This window comes from Micropterus salmoides, unplaced genomic scaffold (assembly GCF_014851395.1).
Source record: "Micropterus salmoides isolate LMB-PRFRI ecotype aquatic unplaced genomic scaffold, ASM1485139v1 Ms_hic_scaffold_20, whole genome shotgun sequence".
NCBI lineage: Eukaryota > Metazoa > Chordata > Actinopteri > Centrarchiformes > Centrarchidae > Micropterus > Micropterus salmoides.
The window spans coordinates 12,509,451-12,528,887 of record NW_024041151.1 but is presented as its reverse complement, the minus strand read 5'-3'; the positions used below and the strand labels follow the sequence as shown (position 1 = coordinate 12,528,887).

Below are 19,437 nucleotides of genomic sequence, written 5' to 3'. Positions count from 1 at the left end.
GGCTCAGCTTTAGCAGACAGCTGGAGTCAAGATATTACCAGTCGGCTATAACAGGGGCAGCCCGGGCCTCCGCCTCTCTTTGTTGTGTTTCCTTAGTGGTGTACAGGCTCAGGCAAATCGGATTTGACTCTGAGCACATGTTATAAAATGTAAAGTAATCCATAATGAAATCTATCTGCTTTTATGTCACATTTTGAGTTTTCATTTATATAAACGTTCACTTAAAAGCTGAGGACAAGTGCAGAGGTGTGTGTGATGTCTCTAATACTGACACCTCAGGAAATTATACAGAGCACGGCTGTCTGTGGCCTGTTACAGTAAACCGCCATCAGCGCTTCCATGTGTTTCTAACTCAAACCATTCCACTGGACACAAGCCAGATATTACCAATCCTCTTCTAACACTGAGGTTACTGTGAAAGCGTGCAACATCCCCCTCAGGGAAATGTTAAAAGAATCTTAAAGGGATTATTAATAATTTAATTCCTTTGTTATTATTCACAGATTTCACAGCTCATTACGATAACAGTGTACATAAATCTGCTAAAAAATACACACTACTACATGAATCGTCATACTATGTAAAATAAGTAAATGTAAAAATTGGTATGAAAAATGGATTTTAAGAAGACTGGTCCCTGAAGAAGTGGCCTCCTGAAAGGTGAACTAAAATCAACAGTAGTTTATGACAGGTTATTTGCCTTTAAAAAAGGAATATCTTTCATCCCAATGTAGAAATGTAAGGTTGACTCCAACAACATTCATAAAAGATTTAGATGTAAAAAGCAGATGTTCTTTTTTTTCCTCAGCTAAAATCTTTCAGTAGTGGAGATGGTCTACCTCCTCCTGATGATTTAACAAGAAATATATCAAGTACTGTGAAAAGGGGCTCTAAATTTAAAACAGAGGTCTCAATCTTCTCAAGCCATTTGACAATAGGGCTTCAAGCCGGCGTGTAAGACAGAAATCAATAAAGTAAATTACTGAGAGGCTAGAAAAGGCCTACCAGCAATCACACAGCATTAATTAGAAGTGTGATATTTATTTCCTACATGGTCTGTTTTGTCATGTATGTTTGACCAGTAAATATGGGCTGGATTCTTCTACATCCCATGTTTTTAGCCAAGCTAGCACCATCCACTTTGGCCTAGACTGAAATATCTCAACCACTATTGGATGGACTGGCGATCAATTCTGTAGGCAATCATGGTCTTCAGATAATGAATTCTACTGACTTTGGTGATCCACTGACTTTTCCTCTAGAGCCACCAACAGGTCAAATGTTTCACTTATCCTGTGAAATATCAACATTTACTTGATGGATTGGCACAAAATTTTGTATAGATGTTCATGGTTCCCAGACAATGTATATTAATGACTTTGGTGACGCCCTGGCCTTTTCTCTAATGCCACCACAAGGCTGACATTTGTGATTTTAAGTCAAATGTCTACAACTATTGTCAACAGATAGCCATGTAATTTGGTACAGAAATTCATGTCCCACAGAAGATGAATTGTAATAACTTTGGTAATCCCCTTACTTTTATTTAGCAACATCATCAGGTAAAAAATCCCATCCTTTTGACACATACAACTTTAAAATACCAGCAAAACTACTGACATTCCCATCAGCCTCTGCTGTACTGTTTAGTGCTAATTAACAAATGTTAGAATGCTAACACTCTAAGTAATGATGATGAGAGGGGAAATATTATACCGGAAGCACAGAGCTGTTAGTCAGGCTGTAGACTCTTAGTCATGTTGTTCTGTTTTGGCTTGCCTTTTAAGCAATGTGATCCATCTTTAGTTCAGTATAGTTGTTCATTCTGCGAAGTGACGCTAATTTAAAGCTAATTTAATTGTAATTAGACTGACCAGATATGCATTAAATGTAGGATATCTGATGATGTAGTTGTGTCATGCCGCGGACTATTATGTCTAACATGTGTGGAAGTTATTGTATTGTATTTCTCTTTGTACCTATCTGTCTATCTATCTATCTATCTGAGATTTTGTAGTTTTCCTGTTATTTTAATACTTGAAAGTAGTGAAAGTAATATTCTGTTCAGGGACTGGACATAAAAATAATGCTTATTAATGTGCATGTTTCCTTAGAAATAAAACATATCCAGCCTTCTTGAATGGAGATAGGTGGGCAAGATGAGAAGATTAATGAGTAAATTAAGCAGACTGGCATGATGTAGCTCTACAACTGCAGTATAACATGTCTTGACAGGTGGGAAAAGAAGACTGATTGTGGTGGTAGGGTGAACACTGTGAAACTGAATTACAACTGACACAAAAATTGAAATTCAGCAGCATACAAGCAAAATTCTCAATGGAAGGGGCAACATCTGTGCTGTCAAAAACCACCAAACATGAAGCCCCTTTTCCAAAATGTGTTATTAGCATTGAATGCTGCAGCTGTTTAACATGACTGGTTTATGGAGGTGTATCCACTGGTGCACTTCAACATTTCTTTTGGCTAGCTAGCTTCAGTACTGATAAATTAGCTACTTATTCTTTTCACTAATGGAAGAATAAATTAAGGCTTCAAGCGGCCCAATGATGAATAACAATTAGCCATGAAAAAATGCACATTGAGTTTAAACACACACCCAATTGCTTTCAGTTAGCTAATTAACTTGTCAAGAAGTTCCTGTGCCACAGTTAAGGGGCATACAAATACAGTTTTTAAGCACAGTGCTGCTATATTATCATTTTAACATGTACCTTTTTTCTGGGTTGAATGTAATAACATGTTGAATACAACACAGTCTTAGATATACAGAGCAGAGACATCTAGGCAGAAAAACCACAGCCTGTGGCTTACATATCACCACATCGCTTAACCATTGCAAAACCACAGCCATGACCAGAGCGTGACCACACTACAGTTCTCCACGGAAAGAAACAGATGGTTGAATGAGCATCAGCCAAAAGAAACAAGAGGAGTGAGATTTTAAGAAACCAAAATATCAAAAAAAAAAAAAAAAAAGGTTGTTACATTAGAGATGCAGAGAAGGAAAAATGTGATCTGGAAATGTTAAACGTGAAACAGACGACAAGAGGTCTCAAAGATCACCAAATAAATCTTGTAAACTTTAGGATCTACTACCAATCAGCATGTAGTTAAAACTGCCATTTAAGGCCAGAACATGCAACGATATCTAAATGTTTTACATAGTGAACACCAACAGTTATTCATCAATGAACACCAATTTCTTATAACTGCTTCTATGTTAACATACATGCACTTAGGCCAAATGAAAGTACTCTGATTTGCAGTTACACTAAAGGGGAAAAGAGTCTAGGTGGATGTCTTGTAGTTCTATATTTAATCTATGATAATAATACAATTTAATTTCTCAATTCTATCAGTTGCATTTCAGCTGGTAACTTACATCAGCTCCACAGCCTGTACATGCCTTTGAAGATGTGGAGGCTTTGACAGAGGGAGTACATCCATCACCATTTACAGCCTGTCCTACTGTATAATGCTAAAGTATGTGTACTTTGGGCAATACGTCAAAATCATCCAAACAACAGTTGTCAGACAACCCCAGACTTCAGGAGATTTCATGAAGCAAGAACTCCGAAAGTCATGATCTTTCCGGTAAAGGCATGTTTTGTATTACGGCCTTTTTTCAAATGGAAACAGATGAGGAACCAAATCAAATTACACACTGTCCAGTAATACTGAAAATGTTTAAATTATAAGTCTGATTAAGTATATGTTTCTAATTACTCATCGAAAGAAACATCAAAGAAAGAAAGAAATGATTTGTAAGTGAGGAATTTAAGGATGTGGGGCTCGTTAATTCATTAAGTGCTATGCATAGAGGACATAAGAGAGGAGAGAGAGGGAGAGAGGATGTTTGCTGCTGCTTGTGCTCTACATCCGTCACTAAGGAATGCTCCTTAACACTAACATGTCCTCCCCTGCTCCCACTATGATAACTTACACTCCACTGGATTTTCCTCAGTGCATTTAAGGAACAGGATGGGGATTCGTCCTTTACCTAATAGGGTATATCACCACTTCAGCTGAATAGTTGACAAAACTGTGGCTTAGAAACTCTTTTACATCTAAAATCAAATAATAAAGATAAGCTATTAAAATGTTTTGTAAAATATCACCCCCTACGGGAGCAAAGATGAATGACAAAATGTAAATCAAACCTGCCTCCACCTTCCACTCACAACCCAGTTCACCCGTGACTGTGAGAACTTCCAACAGCACACTAATATATTTAATGACAGGACCTCCAGAAATGACTCATGACCAATTGGCTCGACTTCTATAACAATAATTCAAAAATTCAAAAAATGGTGCAAAGTGCGACACCATTAAAGTGACACACAATAATGGCTGCCTTTAGGGTGTATGTGGTATGAATTTTTAATAACATAAATAACATTAATAATATTTCCTCAGAACAGGAAAACAGACTCAAGTGAACAATAATTAATGTGTCTGAACACAGGCATTTGTACAAAAACAATACTCCCCCCCCCCCTCTTCCCTCTACTCGCTGCATAACAGTAACATATAAAAGTTTTGTGGGTATATTTTAAAATGCCAATATTCTTAAGTCCTGTGTATTTTTATTTTGCATTGTTAAGTACTGTGTGGGTGCTTTATAATATCCTCTACAATAGGAACATAAATTACACCAGGCACCTAAATTTAATTCTTCTATTTAACATGAGTGCAAAACATGAACTGCACAAATTCCTGCAATCATCATTTCTTAATAATCATTATGTTCAAATGTTATAACATATAATAACAGTTGGAGCATCAAGCAACAAACATACAGGTTGGTCTTGTTAAAGGAAGAATAAATATAAATAAAAATAAATAATGACCAAGGTCTTCGCTTGAAGTCACGCTGTATTTATTTAAGTCTATAGGCCCAGAACTGCACATGCAGGTGCAACTAATCTCACCTTGCAGGGAATTGCAGGGAAAAGTGGGACATGCACATTAGCACACAGGCAAATAATCAATCAAAAGTGTCAATGATTAAAAATATCCAAACAAAGTAATGCACACAAGAACTCGGTTGTAACAATTCCGCCTGTTAGGCAGTAGTAGTTGATGCTTTAAAGAAGTTTTATAGGCACACCAAATAACAATGGGCTGATTAATGGAGAGGCAAACATCCCACGAGAAAAGCCTATGGTTGACCTACTAGTGAAGGTAGAGCTATGAGATACTGTGCAGTAAACTTTAAATTGGTTTAATAGTGAACTGCTAAGGTGAACAAGACGACCATCATGCTCTTCAAGCAAACACATGGATGGCGGGTTATTGCTGCCAGTAGGAGAGGAGCAGAGAAGCTGCTTACATGAAAGTTGAAAAGCTCCGGATGCATTGGATGCTTGTGGACAAAGCTACACAAACTGAACTTGGTGGTTTTATGGAGCCTTGGGGGCTCCAACTGTAGGGATTTCATGAACAGATTTGAACTTCACCCATTCTTTTATACTGTTGTCTGACCTACAGAGAAGATAATACGTTGGAAAAAGGACTATTCTCCCAAGAAGTTGTTTCAGTAGGTGACTCAGAACCAACATATGTTAAGCCTTCTAGCAGCCTTAAGTGCAATTTATACTTCTGCGTCAAATCGACGCCGTAGGTGATGGTGTAGGCTACGGGGCTACGCAGAGGCTAAGCCGTTGCCTGACGTGCACCTCCTCAAAAATGAAGAAGGGTCCAGCTGCAGCCCGCAGACAAACCATAGACTGTATATAAAAACCAGACAAATGTGACGGAAGTTGAACTTCCATATATGGGTTGTCCCAGAAGCCACTGTGCACAAAATATGATGACATTTATCTCGACTGCTCGGCCCACGCATAGTTGTTAAATTAAAAAAAGCCGTTAAAAAGAGGTGTCAAGTGTCAACATAGTAATCAGTGTACGTTATGTGTTAATATTTACTATACTATACTTATTTATTATTAATATAGTATATTTATACTATAATTCCCAACCAGGGTATGTGCCTAAAGTTATTGATTATACACATGTCGACCGGTTAACACTACAGCGGCGCACATCGGCCTTTCAGCAGAAAGGGTTATCCTCCATTGTGTTTATGTGCAGCCTCCGGTAACGTTACTGCAACACCCATCGGCATCGTGGTCAGCACTTACGGAGCTTCTCAACTCCGAAAACGTTTGAACACATTTTCGATTTGCTGCCAATTTTCGTAAAACTGCCGATATTCGAAATCTACACAGTTGATTTCTCGCTTAAAAACTTCTCAGAAGTGTATTTAAAGTTCTGTTGTTGGCCTCTAAAGAATAAAACGGTTTGCATTAGGATCTATCATGTACATAAGCCGAGATAAACGTCATCAGGTTTTGTGCGCGGTGTCTTCTGGGACAAACCATATTTGGAAGTTCAACTTCCGTCACGTTTTTCTGCGGTCTGTGGTCTGCAGCTGGATATACTTGCAAAAATTTAACTACACGTCGAGTCGACGCAGACTGTAAGCTCTGTGATTGGTCGGCTGGGTAGCCTCGCAATGCCTCCGAGCTGACCGGAAGTACCCCGCTCTTTGAAGTAACATTTACTAGCGGCCAAAACGGCGGCTGTAACACAGTGAATCAATATATTTGACCGTCGCAACCCGAGCGGTATGACTCGTTTCACTATCAGAATGTGATCCATTCGGGCGGTAACAATTGAAAAGGCTACACCAGCCGCACGTTTATAATTTTACCGCCATTTACGTTAGCGGAGCGCTAAACCGGAGGTTAGCCTGCTCGGCCGGCAAAAGTCAACACAGTGGACGCTGTAGCGCCACTGCCGACTAGCGTTTGGGGGCTAATCACAATTAAATGAAATAAACATTTGAAATATATCAGTCTGTGTGGAATGAATGTATACATTATAGTTTCACTTTTTAAATGGAATTACTGAAATAAATCAACTTTTTGATGATATTCTAATTATATGACCAGCACTTGTATAAATGCATGGCTACGTGCATAGCCTATGGCGTAGGTACACACGTAGACCCTACGCAGGAGTATAAATGGGCCTTTAGTAGTAATTAGGACTCTTGTCCGATGAACAAAAAACGGGACTATGACATAGGAGACGGCTGTTTTGTTTCCTGTTGACTACCAACAGTGGTTTCTTTTTCCCATGACGGTAGGCGTTCCATGACCTTGAACAAGTGGTTGTTATCGTAACCATGATGATCTTAAAGTAGTTCTTTTAACCCAAACCATGCTCTTTCCCTAACTCTAAAAAAGTTGTGTTCATGCCCCAACTGTACCAAACCATAATCATTATGTTGTCAGATCTTAAAACCAATTCCTTTTGCCAATGGTGATTTGTAACGGTTTTGGAAGGCACAGAAAAATGCTGTTGTGCTGCCAATAAATGTGCCAGCTCAGAAACCTTTTGTTTTTCATTCAGCAGTGCAGTTGCAAAGATATTTTGTTGTGCAATTTAGGAGACTTGTTGGAAGAGACAACATTTACCTTCACTGACTTTAAGCTTATTTTTTCCTGCTCCCGAGTCATCAAACTGATCCATTTGGGAGAATGATTCAATCGCAGACATATAGCACTGTGAGCAGGAAGACTTTGCACGTGGTAAAGTTGCTGTCATGTTTAAGAGTCAAAGACCAAAACAAACAGAGAAAGAAAATCCAATAAGTCAGTTCCCCCATCAGTATTTCATTATATTTTAAATCAGACAGACAAGGATCATTAGCTTAATCCGACAGCCGATCTCCTCGACTGGGCCTTTAGATCCTTTACAGCTGTCATTAAAGAGCAATAGCAAATGTTCATGTCAACTCCTTGAACCCACAGTACAATCACTGTAATACAGCAGTCTACTTCAGTTAACAGGCTACATATCCTCTTTCTGAATATTGATAGAAAACAGATGTCAATGTCTATTCTTTGACAGGATATTATGTGTTATATCAGGGATTTGGTTTATGATGAATTATGTGACATATCAGACCAGGATTATGATTGTGTTGGTTATTTAGCACATGTATTATGCAGTTTGTAAAAGCAAGAGTTTATTGCTTTTTAATACCAGAGCTGCTTGTGTAATGTAATGCTGTACATTATACTAGTACTTTCATTCTTACTTTTTACAGGCACGGTAAATCATTTTAGGCATTTGTGATTGGCATGATTTTCAGTTGTGTTATCTGATTCTGAATCTACTGAGGTTAATTCCGGTAAACTCAATGGGCTGTTGAGAAACTCCTTGGACTTACTCCATGCTCCTTCCTCAGTCAACTTATTTACTTTATCATGATGCATTTTTGTCTTTTCAACATCTAAACTGCAATAGCTTATAATGATATCACTCCTAAAAATAATCTGTAGGTTACCTCAAATCTAAAAAATGTTTTGGAAGTCCAGATGTGGTTTAATAGATGAAAAAATAATACAACTGCTTTGGCACTTGGTCTGTCTTTTTGGAAACCCTTGAGTGGAACTCACTGGAACACTGTTTACAACTGAACAACAGCTTCAGCAAATGTATTATTGGTATGCTGTTTTGCTTTACTGCTATCTTACAAAATCTTGACACAAACTATGCTGCTGCTCTTTTTTTTTTGTCCAAAGAATTAGACAAGACTTGACAAGTATACTTATAAAGTCTACTAACTGGTTCTCTGACGCATATCCAGTAGCACACATGAGGTGGTTGATAATTGGGTTTGTTTGTCTACAGAGAATGTCTGAGACTGAGAGTAATCATTTTAAATTGCCTAATATTTTCCAACTCCTTCATGTGTAGTTCAGTTTCCCTGCAGAGGGTTTTTATTCTCTCATCCTAGAATAATCACTGTGTGCTTAATGACTAATTAAACTGTGTTGAGATAATTGTACATGTGTAATTTCACCTAGAACTTCAGTATGAGCTAAAATCTTCAACAATGTAGGAACATGTAAGTTTGACATCTATTTAAAAAGGACTCCAACATATAAAATTACTACTTTACAAAAGTGGATACGAGCCCATGGCTAAGTTGACATTCATTTAGGACATGGTGGCTTTCCACCAAGGAATTCTCCTGAAGAACATTTATAGTATCAGAAATGTAGTAGTCCATAACTAACTGGGGCCTGCTGAACTCTTTAAGCTGTGGCACAATATATTCTTCATGGGGCTACGATCACTGGAGAGATGACAATATGGCAACAAAGAAACCCCAAGTGTATTTCTTGCGTTGAAAGCTATTTGAATTTAGAAATGGAACCAAAGTCCAGCAGAGAGGGTTATTCCAAGGTGCAGAATATATTTCAATGTAATGTAAAAAACAGATTTTAAAAACTAAGGAAACAAGAGAGACTTCTTGCCTTGTAGCCAAGCTAAATTATCAAACTGAAGTGATCATTTCTCTGGAACTGAGCTGCACTTCCCCCCCAAGCTGTGTTTAAATCTGTGAATCACAATATAAATCAATTACTCATTTTGCAGTCAATGGAAAATCAATCTAATTATTTCTGACACATTTCTGGGCCTTTTGATTCACTAGAATACAAGGCATGAAAGGAGCGAGTAAAATGAGAGAAGAAGGAATACCTCTGAAAAAATGCCAATGCATTTCTCTGGAATTAGGTGATGGGGACATTTACGGGACATAAACAATGCTGTTTGGACCAGCCAAGTGCATGAGAAGTATCATGGCTATCATGTATCACAAGGGGGCTGAAGAAATGTTATCCTCAGTTTCCTTACTGCGTAAACCAGAGTTTCCCCCTAAATTCCTGAGGAGAGGAGCAGGGATCAGAGGAGAGGAGGGGGAGAATGCAACAAAATGCTTAGTACCGCCAGAATTATTTGGAATAATAACAAAGCAACAATTACACATGCCACACATCAATTATGTGTAACTGTTGCAGCTGTAGAGTAGAAAGATTGTGTTCTGCTTCTTTTCCAGAGAAGCATTTTCTTTACAGAGTAGGTAAGGCTGACATCCTATATATAATAAATCAAGCCGATGTAATCGCTTTTTCATGTTCCCTCTTGTCACCTAAGAAAAGTTATAAACAAAGATTATTAATGCGTCTTGATCCTAAGATGGTTAACACATTGGATCTGGCTCTCATCTTGGATTTCCAGACATGTCGTATGATACTTAATTTTAAGCAGCTAAAAAGAAAGTCTACATTAAAACAACAAAATAATTCATCTTTAGTACAAAAACCCTACATCCTCATAAATAGCTGTTCTGTCATTATCTACTGCCAACTGATAAAGTGATTTAGCCTAAAGTAGTTCAAGAAAGCTCAAAGATTTGCTATTTGCTAACAGGCGCTGTCAGGAATATTCTCCCTAGGGGGTCTGTATTACAAAGCAGGATTACAAAGTTAGCTGGATAACTGCTGAGTAAATTCTGGAAACCCCTAAAATCTGCAAAATGGAAATAAAAATCCTCTTCTGGGTTATACTCAGTGTATTTGTCACTATTCGTGCTTTGTCACATAAGCCACAGAAAGCAAATACTCTGGACACAGAAACTGATGGGTTTAAGTTTTCAATAGCAGCACGTGTGGTTTGGGAAAAAAAAAACACGATGAGGATAAAGAGGAGTGGCCGAACAAAGAAAAAAAAAAGATAGCCATCAATCGCAACAAAAACAAAACACCTTGCAAATATAAGCCATAATGCTGCCAATACTGACTACAAACTGATCACTAGGAGGTATACTGCAAAAACACAGCAGCTGTGACCGCTTAGCACTAAAGGTATTGCCAAATTGGAACAGCTCACACCTTATGAGTATAATCAAACCCTCCATTGGTTTTTAGTAAAGCATTTATGTTTCAGTCACAGGCTTTTCACAATTTAAGTGCATCTTCTGGAACAAAAACCCCTGCACAACCTTTCTTATAAGCCAGGCATATTTAACTTCACAGCCTATAAAAATAGAAATATAAGCATATATTATAAAGCCTGAAAATTCTGAACTGTGAGACAGTATAGCGTAAACACAAATTAAGGAACCCAAATCTCCTTATAAAATAACCCAGAGAGACAGTGAGAGAAGAATGTGCCTGCACTGACAGTGAGACAGATTTGGTCAGAGTCAACTGAGGCCCTGGTACTTCTCTTGTACTGTGACATATGCTCTCTTGGTCTCTGCTGTCTCCCCTGGTGCTGTTTCACAATATGATAAATGCTCCAAAGATGAGTATTAAACTGTGCACACATTGGAATGGACATGAATTCCAATGCTTTTAATATGTTTGACATCTAGCTTCTGATCTAACTCCTGGCAAGAAAGCAAATAAGCTTATTTCCAAAAATGCGGTAGTATTCCTTTAAAAAGCTAAACTAAATAAATGCTATTTGTCTTCACATTCATAATTATTTATTTGTAATGTACAGTATTTTGATTTCTATTGTTAGATGGTAAAAACTGAATTGTTAAATTAACCAAATTAACATATAAGAATAATACGATTTTAAAAAACAAAATCCAGGGTGATGATCGCATGCATTAACTGTTCAGTGAGATTTTACACATCCTTACAACTGTCCAAAAAGAAAACTATGTATAAGTAAAATGTGGGATCTTTGGGTTATGGGGTTCCCATGGTATAGCTTCAAACTGCTATAGCACTCCTATGTGTACAGTTCTGACAGCGTTCAAAATAATGTTCTGAGATTTGCAGACACTGATACTCTATAGAGCGCCAAATGAATTCTGTAAGCCTATATTTTCCTTAATGCTGAATCTTGCCAACTTCAATCATACCTTATTGCTTTTGAACTACATCTCAGTCATGAAAATGCACAATTGCACAGGTTTATGACTGCAATTTGAAATAAAAATACAGTTTACAAATGCCACATTCATCTTATCACATTCAGATCATTAATCGGAATCTTTGGCACTACAATAAAACTTCTCACGTAACCATTACAGAGCTGATGGGCAGTCATCAGCTCACACCATGCAGGTGAACTGAAATGCCCCCAGGACACATCTTGGCTCTTAGCTGAAACAGTTTTTCTTCTTTAAATAAACATCGTGGGAAACAACTCTGGCCGCAGCCAATAACCATAAACCAACATAATTATGTTAAGAATGTGTTTGAGATTTGAAGATCAAACAGGATGTCACTCTGCGTTTGATTCATGGCCAGCAGTTTGTCAAGTGATGCAGAGATGAAACCTTGCAAAGTCTACATTTGGAAGACTTCTCAGAGGAGATATTCCGCAATTTGGCATTTCTTTGGTTCTCGATATGCTTTCCCAGAAAAAGAAGATACAGAAATAGATTTGCTATGAATCAAGATCATTGACAAAATGATTGAAATAAGTTCCCTGAAGTTGCATGATTTGTTTCCAAAGCAACAATACACCCATCTCATCAGCCTGAATCACAATGTGCCTCGAAAAACAGCATTGCATTCCTGCAAAAGTGGTTTGAGCATTTATCAGCTGTCCATTATAGAATAATGGGAGTGTGGGGGTGTTGTAGACTAGCACATGTCTAGTTCTTTTTTAAGCTCTTTGTCAAACTTTGTTGCTGTAAATTATATCTATTCTGTTTGTCAAAGACTTCTAATGTGTAAAGCATGCACTTTTCACCAAAATTAATAAACTGGCCTTAAAGGAATAGCGCAGTGGATATTTGAATAGATTAGGTTCTAACAACCTAATCCATAGCCTCTAACAGTGTCAGAGCATAACAGGCCAATCTGGAGGCATGTGGATATTTAGATATGTTCTCTTAAAAGGTACAATGTGTGAGAACTAAGATGACTCTCCACCTGTTGAATTCATACATAAAAAATAGAGGGCAGCATATCCGCTCATAACTGCTGCTAACTGCTGTTAGATCATTAGCTGTGCATCTAACTTAGCAGTGAATAAAATGTGTTTTAGGATGACTTAATAAGGTATTTAGTTCACTGAAAGAGAGAAACTTGAATCACAAGGTGTATGGCTGAATTTTTCTGTATCGGACTCTCAACTCTCAAGGCAAAGTGGTTTGGAGGAGACAACATGGGCATGCTAACTTCAGTAGATATTTCTGCAACACAACGCATCAGTGGTTCTCAAACTTTTTCTGGTAAGCCCCCTCTTTAGAAGTTGAAAAAAATTCAAGCCACCCAACTCCAGCAAATGTGGATTTCATTTTTATCAATAACTCGGGGCCCCTGAAATAAAACAAAATATTCAGGTTAGCAAAATAGACCCATTTTTTTTTGTTTAAGCCACCACATGAATCACAGTCATACAACTTTAGATCTGCAATACATAGACGTCTATGATACAATGTCAGAACGATTACTTCTTCACATTGTGTCAATAATGTTAGTTAATTTTTTGAATATTTTAAACAAAAATTCTGGCCATATCTTACACATTGCACCTTTAAGTTCACAGATGATGATAAAGAGGCTTATGATGTTTTGTAATATCCGTTATGATAAACTGCAGCCTTGCCAGGAAGCAGACATCTTACAACTCTAACTATAAAAATAATAATTAAATAACATGCATGGGGAAAAAAAAAAAAAGAAAAGAAAAAAAAAGGTTTTAGTAAGTAAGTAAGATTTTGTGATTTTCACTTACATTTATCTTTCAGTGCTATTATAAACTATTTTCCATTCCACTAACATTTCAACCAAGCACCATTCAAACAACATTACTGCTTTGAAAAATAAATGCCAAGTCTAATTTTATACCATTTGGAGCTAGCTACATTTTACAATCACTTTCGTAGACACACAACGCACTGGACTGCCAACCACATTAATCATTCAACTGTACCTGTAACATGTCGTAACTTCCCCAGTCGACTTCACACAGGGGTACTTTGTTGTAGAAATTTTATTTTCAGAGCACTCTCCACTGTGAAAGAAAATAGTTTGAGTAAGCATATTTATCTCACGTCTCACGCAGGGAGTCATCGTGTCATTTAACATTGTCCTACAAATTACCCGTTACTGGCATCCTCTTCTTGGTAGGACCAAAGCAAACCTCCTGAGAAGTACATGCAGGTGAGGGTGAAGAGAAGAGGACTCCTGTTGTGTTTCAGTATCATCTCATCGGTCCAGTCACCTGGGTAATCCACACTTGTAATGATACCCTCCTCAGTGCTACAGCTTCAGAGCGTAAAGTGGTGTGGCACAACGGCAGACCCTCCCACTCGCCCCGTGCGTCTGGGTAGCCCAACATCAATGAACTGCTTTTCATTCTCGAGGTGTCACCGCGGAGGCACTAACTTTCTCCCTCCTCTGTACTTTTGACAGGTCACGTCAAGAACTTTTTAACCTTTGAATTTGTTTATTTTTGTTTTGTTTTTAGCTAAGACGTTAACTGAACCATAAACATACATTTTGGTTCACAGTGTTTCTTCGCTAAAACTTTAATAACTGGTTGGAACAGAGGACAAACGCTTTCCTCGTCATTCACCCGACACAGCACCTCGTTATATGACGTCTGCATCTTTGCTACCACCGTGCGGCTGTTACTGAAATAACAACTACTCAATAATAAATACAAAATATTTAAATAATTATACAAACACATGTATGTTCATCATCAATTAGATACAACTCTACTCGTTTGTGTGTTTCAGTTAATCTGACAAGTGGATGCTTATAAAGCCAACACATTAAAAATGCATTAGCAATATGAGCTCAAATACATTTTAAGTGATACATTTATTGTACCTCTATTTAAGGTTAGAATCATGCATTATTTATGAATTGATTTAAGAAGAATTTTTCTAAAATATTAAATACATTTTACACAAGAAGTTCAGTGGAGTACTATTTCTTATGTGGCTCTGGAGGGAGCTTTTCAATGGTTAGGCTAATAGAAATAGTCCTGATTATGTCTTCAAGGTTAATGAAATATATAATGAAAGCCTACCTAGTAGCATAATGAGAAGTGTAGTATTTTTGGAGATCCATATAAGGAATTAAAGTCAGGATGTTCATTTTTGACCAATCTTTTTTCAAATCCGTTCTTGGACAAGTCCAGCAAACTTTATAGAAGTGATTTTTTGATTATTGAATCAAATCTGATGATAATTAAATACGCATTTGAAATAAATAAACCTCACAAAATATTTTAAAATCATTTTTTCTTCACCAACGGTGATGTTGATCATGTGGCACGAAGAGATAATATAATATATACATAATAATAATATCAAGTTTACTTGTTTGCATAAGTCATTAAGTAAGTAAGTAAGATAGTGTAGCAATTATTTACATTCACTAATCTCAGACCACTGCCTTAAATCCTCCAGAGGGCAGCTTTCCTATAGCTCCTTGTATGAGCAAAGCAGATTACTGTCTTTATTTACTGTGTCAAAACACTGGGGATTTATGGTGCAAAATGATGTATTTAAAGTACATTTATTTTTATGATATTTTATATCGTTTTCTTTTTTTTTTCTTCTTTTTTAATTTCCTTTACTCTGCTTGATGTTGTTTGAATGTTCATTTGTATTGTATGTCTTGGTGAGCCAAAGAAAAATTTCCATCTCAGTGGACAATAAAGATTTATTCATTCATTCATTCAAAATGTCAGCCATGTCATCAAAAACCCAGCTGAGCAGCATGCTTAAAGAGAAAGTTTGTGAAATAATTGAATATCTAAGGGCCTAGTCGCACAATATATCTAAACATTTGTAATCTAAAAATGAATTATCATGAATTAAAACAAGTCTAAATTTGAGTCCAGCTGTGGTGGAAGAAGTATTTAGCTCCTCTACTTAGCTACAAGTAGCAATAATATGGTGTAAAATAATTGAAGTATGAGTAAAGGTCTTGCGTTAAAACATTTGTCAGAGGTCGCACGCCTCTGGAGCAACTAGGAGTTAAGTGTCTTGCTCAGGTACAAAACACAGGTAGAATTATGAAGTAGCATAAAATTTAAGTACTTGAAGAAAGTACAAGTACCTCAGAATTGCACTTAATTATGTACTAAGGACTAAGTACTTACTTTCCACCACTTGATCCCAGTCAGCACTTTAACATGAAGCATGTCAACCAAGCAGTGTGCATCAGCAGAAACTCTCATGTGCTGTTAACCCAAATTCACCTCCTTATCTTGCTCATTCTTTGGGTCAAGTGATAAGGCAGTTACACTGATATGCTGGTGACTTTGAATGACCTTGACCTCTATGTGACCTCTACCAGCAGGCCTGATCTGAGCACAAACACTGTTCCTGGCACCTGCAGAACCCAAGAGTTCTTCAGTTTCTTAGGAATGCAGTGTGGCATTACAGGGAGTTGGATAACAGAGCCACTGAGGAGCCTGTAAAGGATATTCCAGTGAAACAAGAGGACTTCGGTGTCACTTACAGCCACTATGGTAGCTTTTCAATCTGTGAGGTCATTCAGGTATGATTTAACTTTATTCAGAATATGCCATTTGTCAGAATGTCTATTCAGGGGAAATGTAATACAATAGTTCCTATTTCATGTTATTTTTTTCTATTAAAGACTGGGAATCATGCCTCTTACAGTATCATTTTGCGGAAAATGACACCTTGAGCCTGCCTCAAAGGGCCTGCTCAAGCATGACCATTTCAGTTCAAGGGAAAGCAGTGTTGCAATGGTCTACTCGCTTCATTACAACAGAGCCTCTGTGGCTCAGCAACCACCTGAAGGTGCAGTTCAATTTCTGGCCACTTGATGGCCCTTTCATCCAAGAGATTCCCACCCCACCCCTCTTTCGCCACTATCGTCATCATTGCCCACAAAATGGATGACAGCTTTTAGAAATACCAGGGTGCGTCACGACTCTGAGGTGCACATGCTGTGCCATTTATATTCCACCTGTTTTGATGCCTCAGCAGCCTGAGAGGCAGAGAAGGCTCATGCCTGCAACAGCACGAGTAGCCAATTAATGTTGCAGGCTGACACTGTCAAATCAAAGCTACAGGGCTAATAACCTCACTATAATATCTGGCAACATCTTCTGCCTTAGAGATATGAAATAATTATCTTTGACTCTTTCATCATCAATTTCCATCAAAACAACACAAAACAACAAAGCAAGTGTTTTTACCCTTTACTCTATTTACTTTATTGCCTTTTTCAAATAAATTACTGTTCTACTATGTTGTCTTTGTTTCCAGGTATTAAGCTTGTTTACCGGGACTATTGACACCCTTGCTTTGATGAGTTTTTTTCTCCTTTCTCCTTTTTTTCTCCTCCACCTTTTTTGGGGAGGGCAGGAACAGCTCTTTACAGGAAAGGATGACACGCTGCAAAAGGCCGGAGGGGGGATTGAAACTTAGGCTGCAGCGGCAAGGACTCAGCCTTAATGGTACACGTTGCACCAGCTTTGCTACCGTGTGTCCACCTGATTGCCCTGACAGGTTGAGCAAAGACAGTGATTTCACTATATATTTCCTTTTCTACTCAAATGAGTATCAGTGCTGTTGATCTCAGCTGGATGTTTCCTGACCTAGACGGGTTGGCTAGAGCACAAGAGGAACATTTTTCTTCTTTTGTGCCATATCAAGTGGAACTCGTATCCTATCTTTACTGCAGTGAAAGAAAAGTGATCTAAGGAGAAAGGAAAGAGTTGGTAGAGGATTGTATGGAAACAAGCAAAAGCCAATAAAGACTAAAACTGTCTGCGATGGGGCTTGGTTGTGGCGCTGTCCTTGAGATCTCAGCAGGAGGCTGAAGAGGCTGAAGAGGCCGGAGTTGAGCTGGAGAAAGGTGATGAAGAACAACAATGTCAATCTGAGATGGTTTAAAGGGTTGCATTGCGCCAAATAGGCTGGGTTTGGTTGTTTGGCAAGAGAAAATCTGAAAAGAAACAAGTTCTTCCATAATGACAAGCTGTCCAAGAGGATATGTGCTGTAAAAGATTCAGTGCCTTTTAGGTTTGCTGACACTGACATTAACTTTTACATGCTTAATGGATGCTTTATAATGCGGAGCCGCGGCAATGGACAACATACAGATATGGTCTTTTATCCTCTGAATGCTCTCGCACACATAGGATGGCAACGAGAATATCGCAGGGAATGAGCACCCCGCTGTCAAAACTCCTCTCTCTGTCTTTCTCTCTCTTCACAGTGCAGCACTGCAGTGCTTCTCTGCACATGCCCAGACTGGGAGAGAGCCACGGCAAGTTTGAGCTCACTAGAAACATTAACAGCCTGCATCACAGACACATTCAAGTACTCCTGCAAGCTGTAGGTACAAAAGTCTTAGTTAACGCAACAGACAGTGACTTACCCAGTGACATTTTGAAAGGTTAAAATGCATATGGGGACACATTTGCTGTCACAAGAATCAAACCTGTGACTTTTTCCTTTAGCAGGCTTTCTTTATCTCAAGGTCACTGTGCCTCCCACACACTTTCCACAAAAAATGTTCAGTGCAGAGTGAACACAGTTGGTGCAGCTTTAATATATAGTATAACACTACCTCTCTTAGTCAATAACGTCAGTTTTTTTAATTATAGTAATTAATTTTCCATTACCATTATTACTACAATGTTTTAGCTTTATACTATATTTAACTCTCTTTGTATCGTTCCATATGTTAATTACCACTACTTAATTTTTGCCAGTTTAGGTCTCAGTATGGTTTCTTTTAATGTATATTTTATTTAACAAGTAGGGCACCCCTGTTGTCAGCTAACGTTACATTAAACCATTACTTATGCAATCTGAGAAAACATTTTCAACCAGTCTGGCGTCTTAGTAACTCTGAAGGCCAGGTTTTTCATTTAGAGAAATCTTGGTCAGTTACATCTTGTACTCTATTTAGCTTGGCAACAGACTATTATTTGTTTTGCTCTTTTACAGTAGTTGAAACAAAAATAGATCAATGATGCCATCAAGGAGCATACTAAATGTGATTCATAACTCACCAAAAGACAAAATAAATTGGAGAATAAGCAGGAGAAATGACATCAAAGGAGCTCAAATGGTAAAAAAATAAATAAAAGAAGACACATGGGTGTATTTGGTCAGTCTACCAAATGGAGGGAAAACAAGTCAGTAACACAGGGGAGATGTATTTCTTTTCTGCACTATTTTATGATGCTTCCACTGCATCAAACAGAGCAGAGTGGAAGCCCAGTGGAGAAGAAACAGTCTACAAACGGTCTTAAAGGATAGGTTCACATTTTTGCAAGTCAGTCTTAAAAAAACATTCACACTCACAAGTACTTTGAAACTATTTTTGGTTGCTGTTTAGCATTCCTCCGCTTCATGGTGACCATGAAGAAGTCACTTCCTAATGCAATTCCAAAACAATAGGGGGGTGGGGGTCCACAGTTCAGCCAAAGCTAATATGAGGTTCCAGCAGTCGCAGACACATCAGTGTCCAACAAGTAGGTTTTTACAGGAGGACAAACTATCAGAATGTGGATGTTGTTTTAAGATTGACTTGAAAAATGTGAACCATCAGCAGCTCCATTAGTTGTTTCTTT

At 37.9% G+C, this 19,437-nt stretch overlaps 1 protein-coding gene across 2 annotated transcripts in view; it reads right to left on the bottom strand.

Annotated features, from left to right (window-relative positions):
• The window catches only part of ccbe1 (collagen and calcium binding EGF domains 1), a 41,765-nt gene extending 27,476 nt beyond the window's left edge, over positions 1-14,289 (bottom strand). Inside the window, exons 1-2 of one of the 2 annotated variants that reach the window (XM_038734586.1) lie at positions 13,959-14,289; positions 13,789-13,869 (exon numbers count right to left, since the gene is read on the bottom strand). In XM_038734586.1, coding sequence (XP_038590514.1) covers positions 13,789-13,869; positions 13,959-14,062 — 185 coding nt within the window. In that variant the 5' untranslated portion in view covers positions 14,063-14,289. The remainder of the gene's footprint in view (positions 1-13,788; positions 13,870-13,958) is intronic. The other variant, XM_038734585.1, reaches the window with a different exon arrangement.
• Between the last annotated feature and the right edge of the window lie 5,148 nt (positions 14,290-19,437).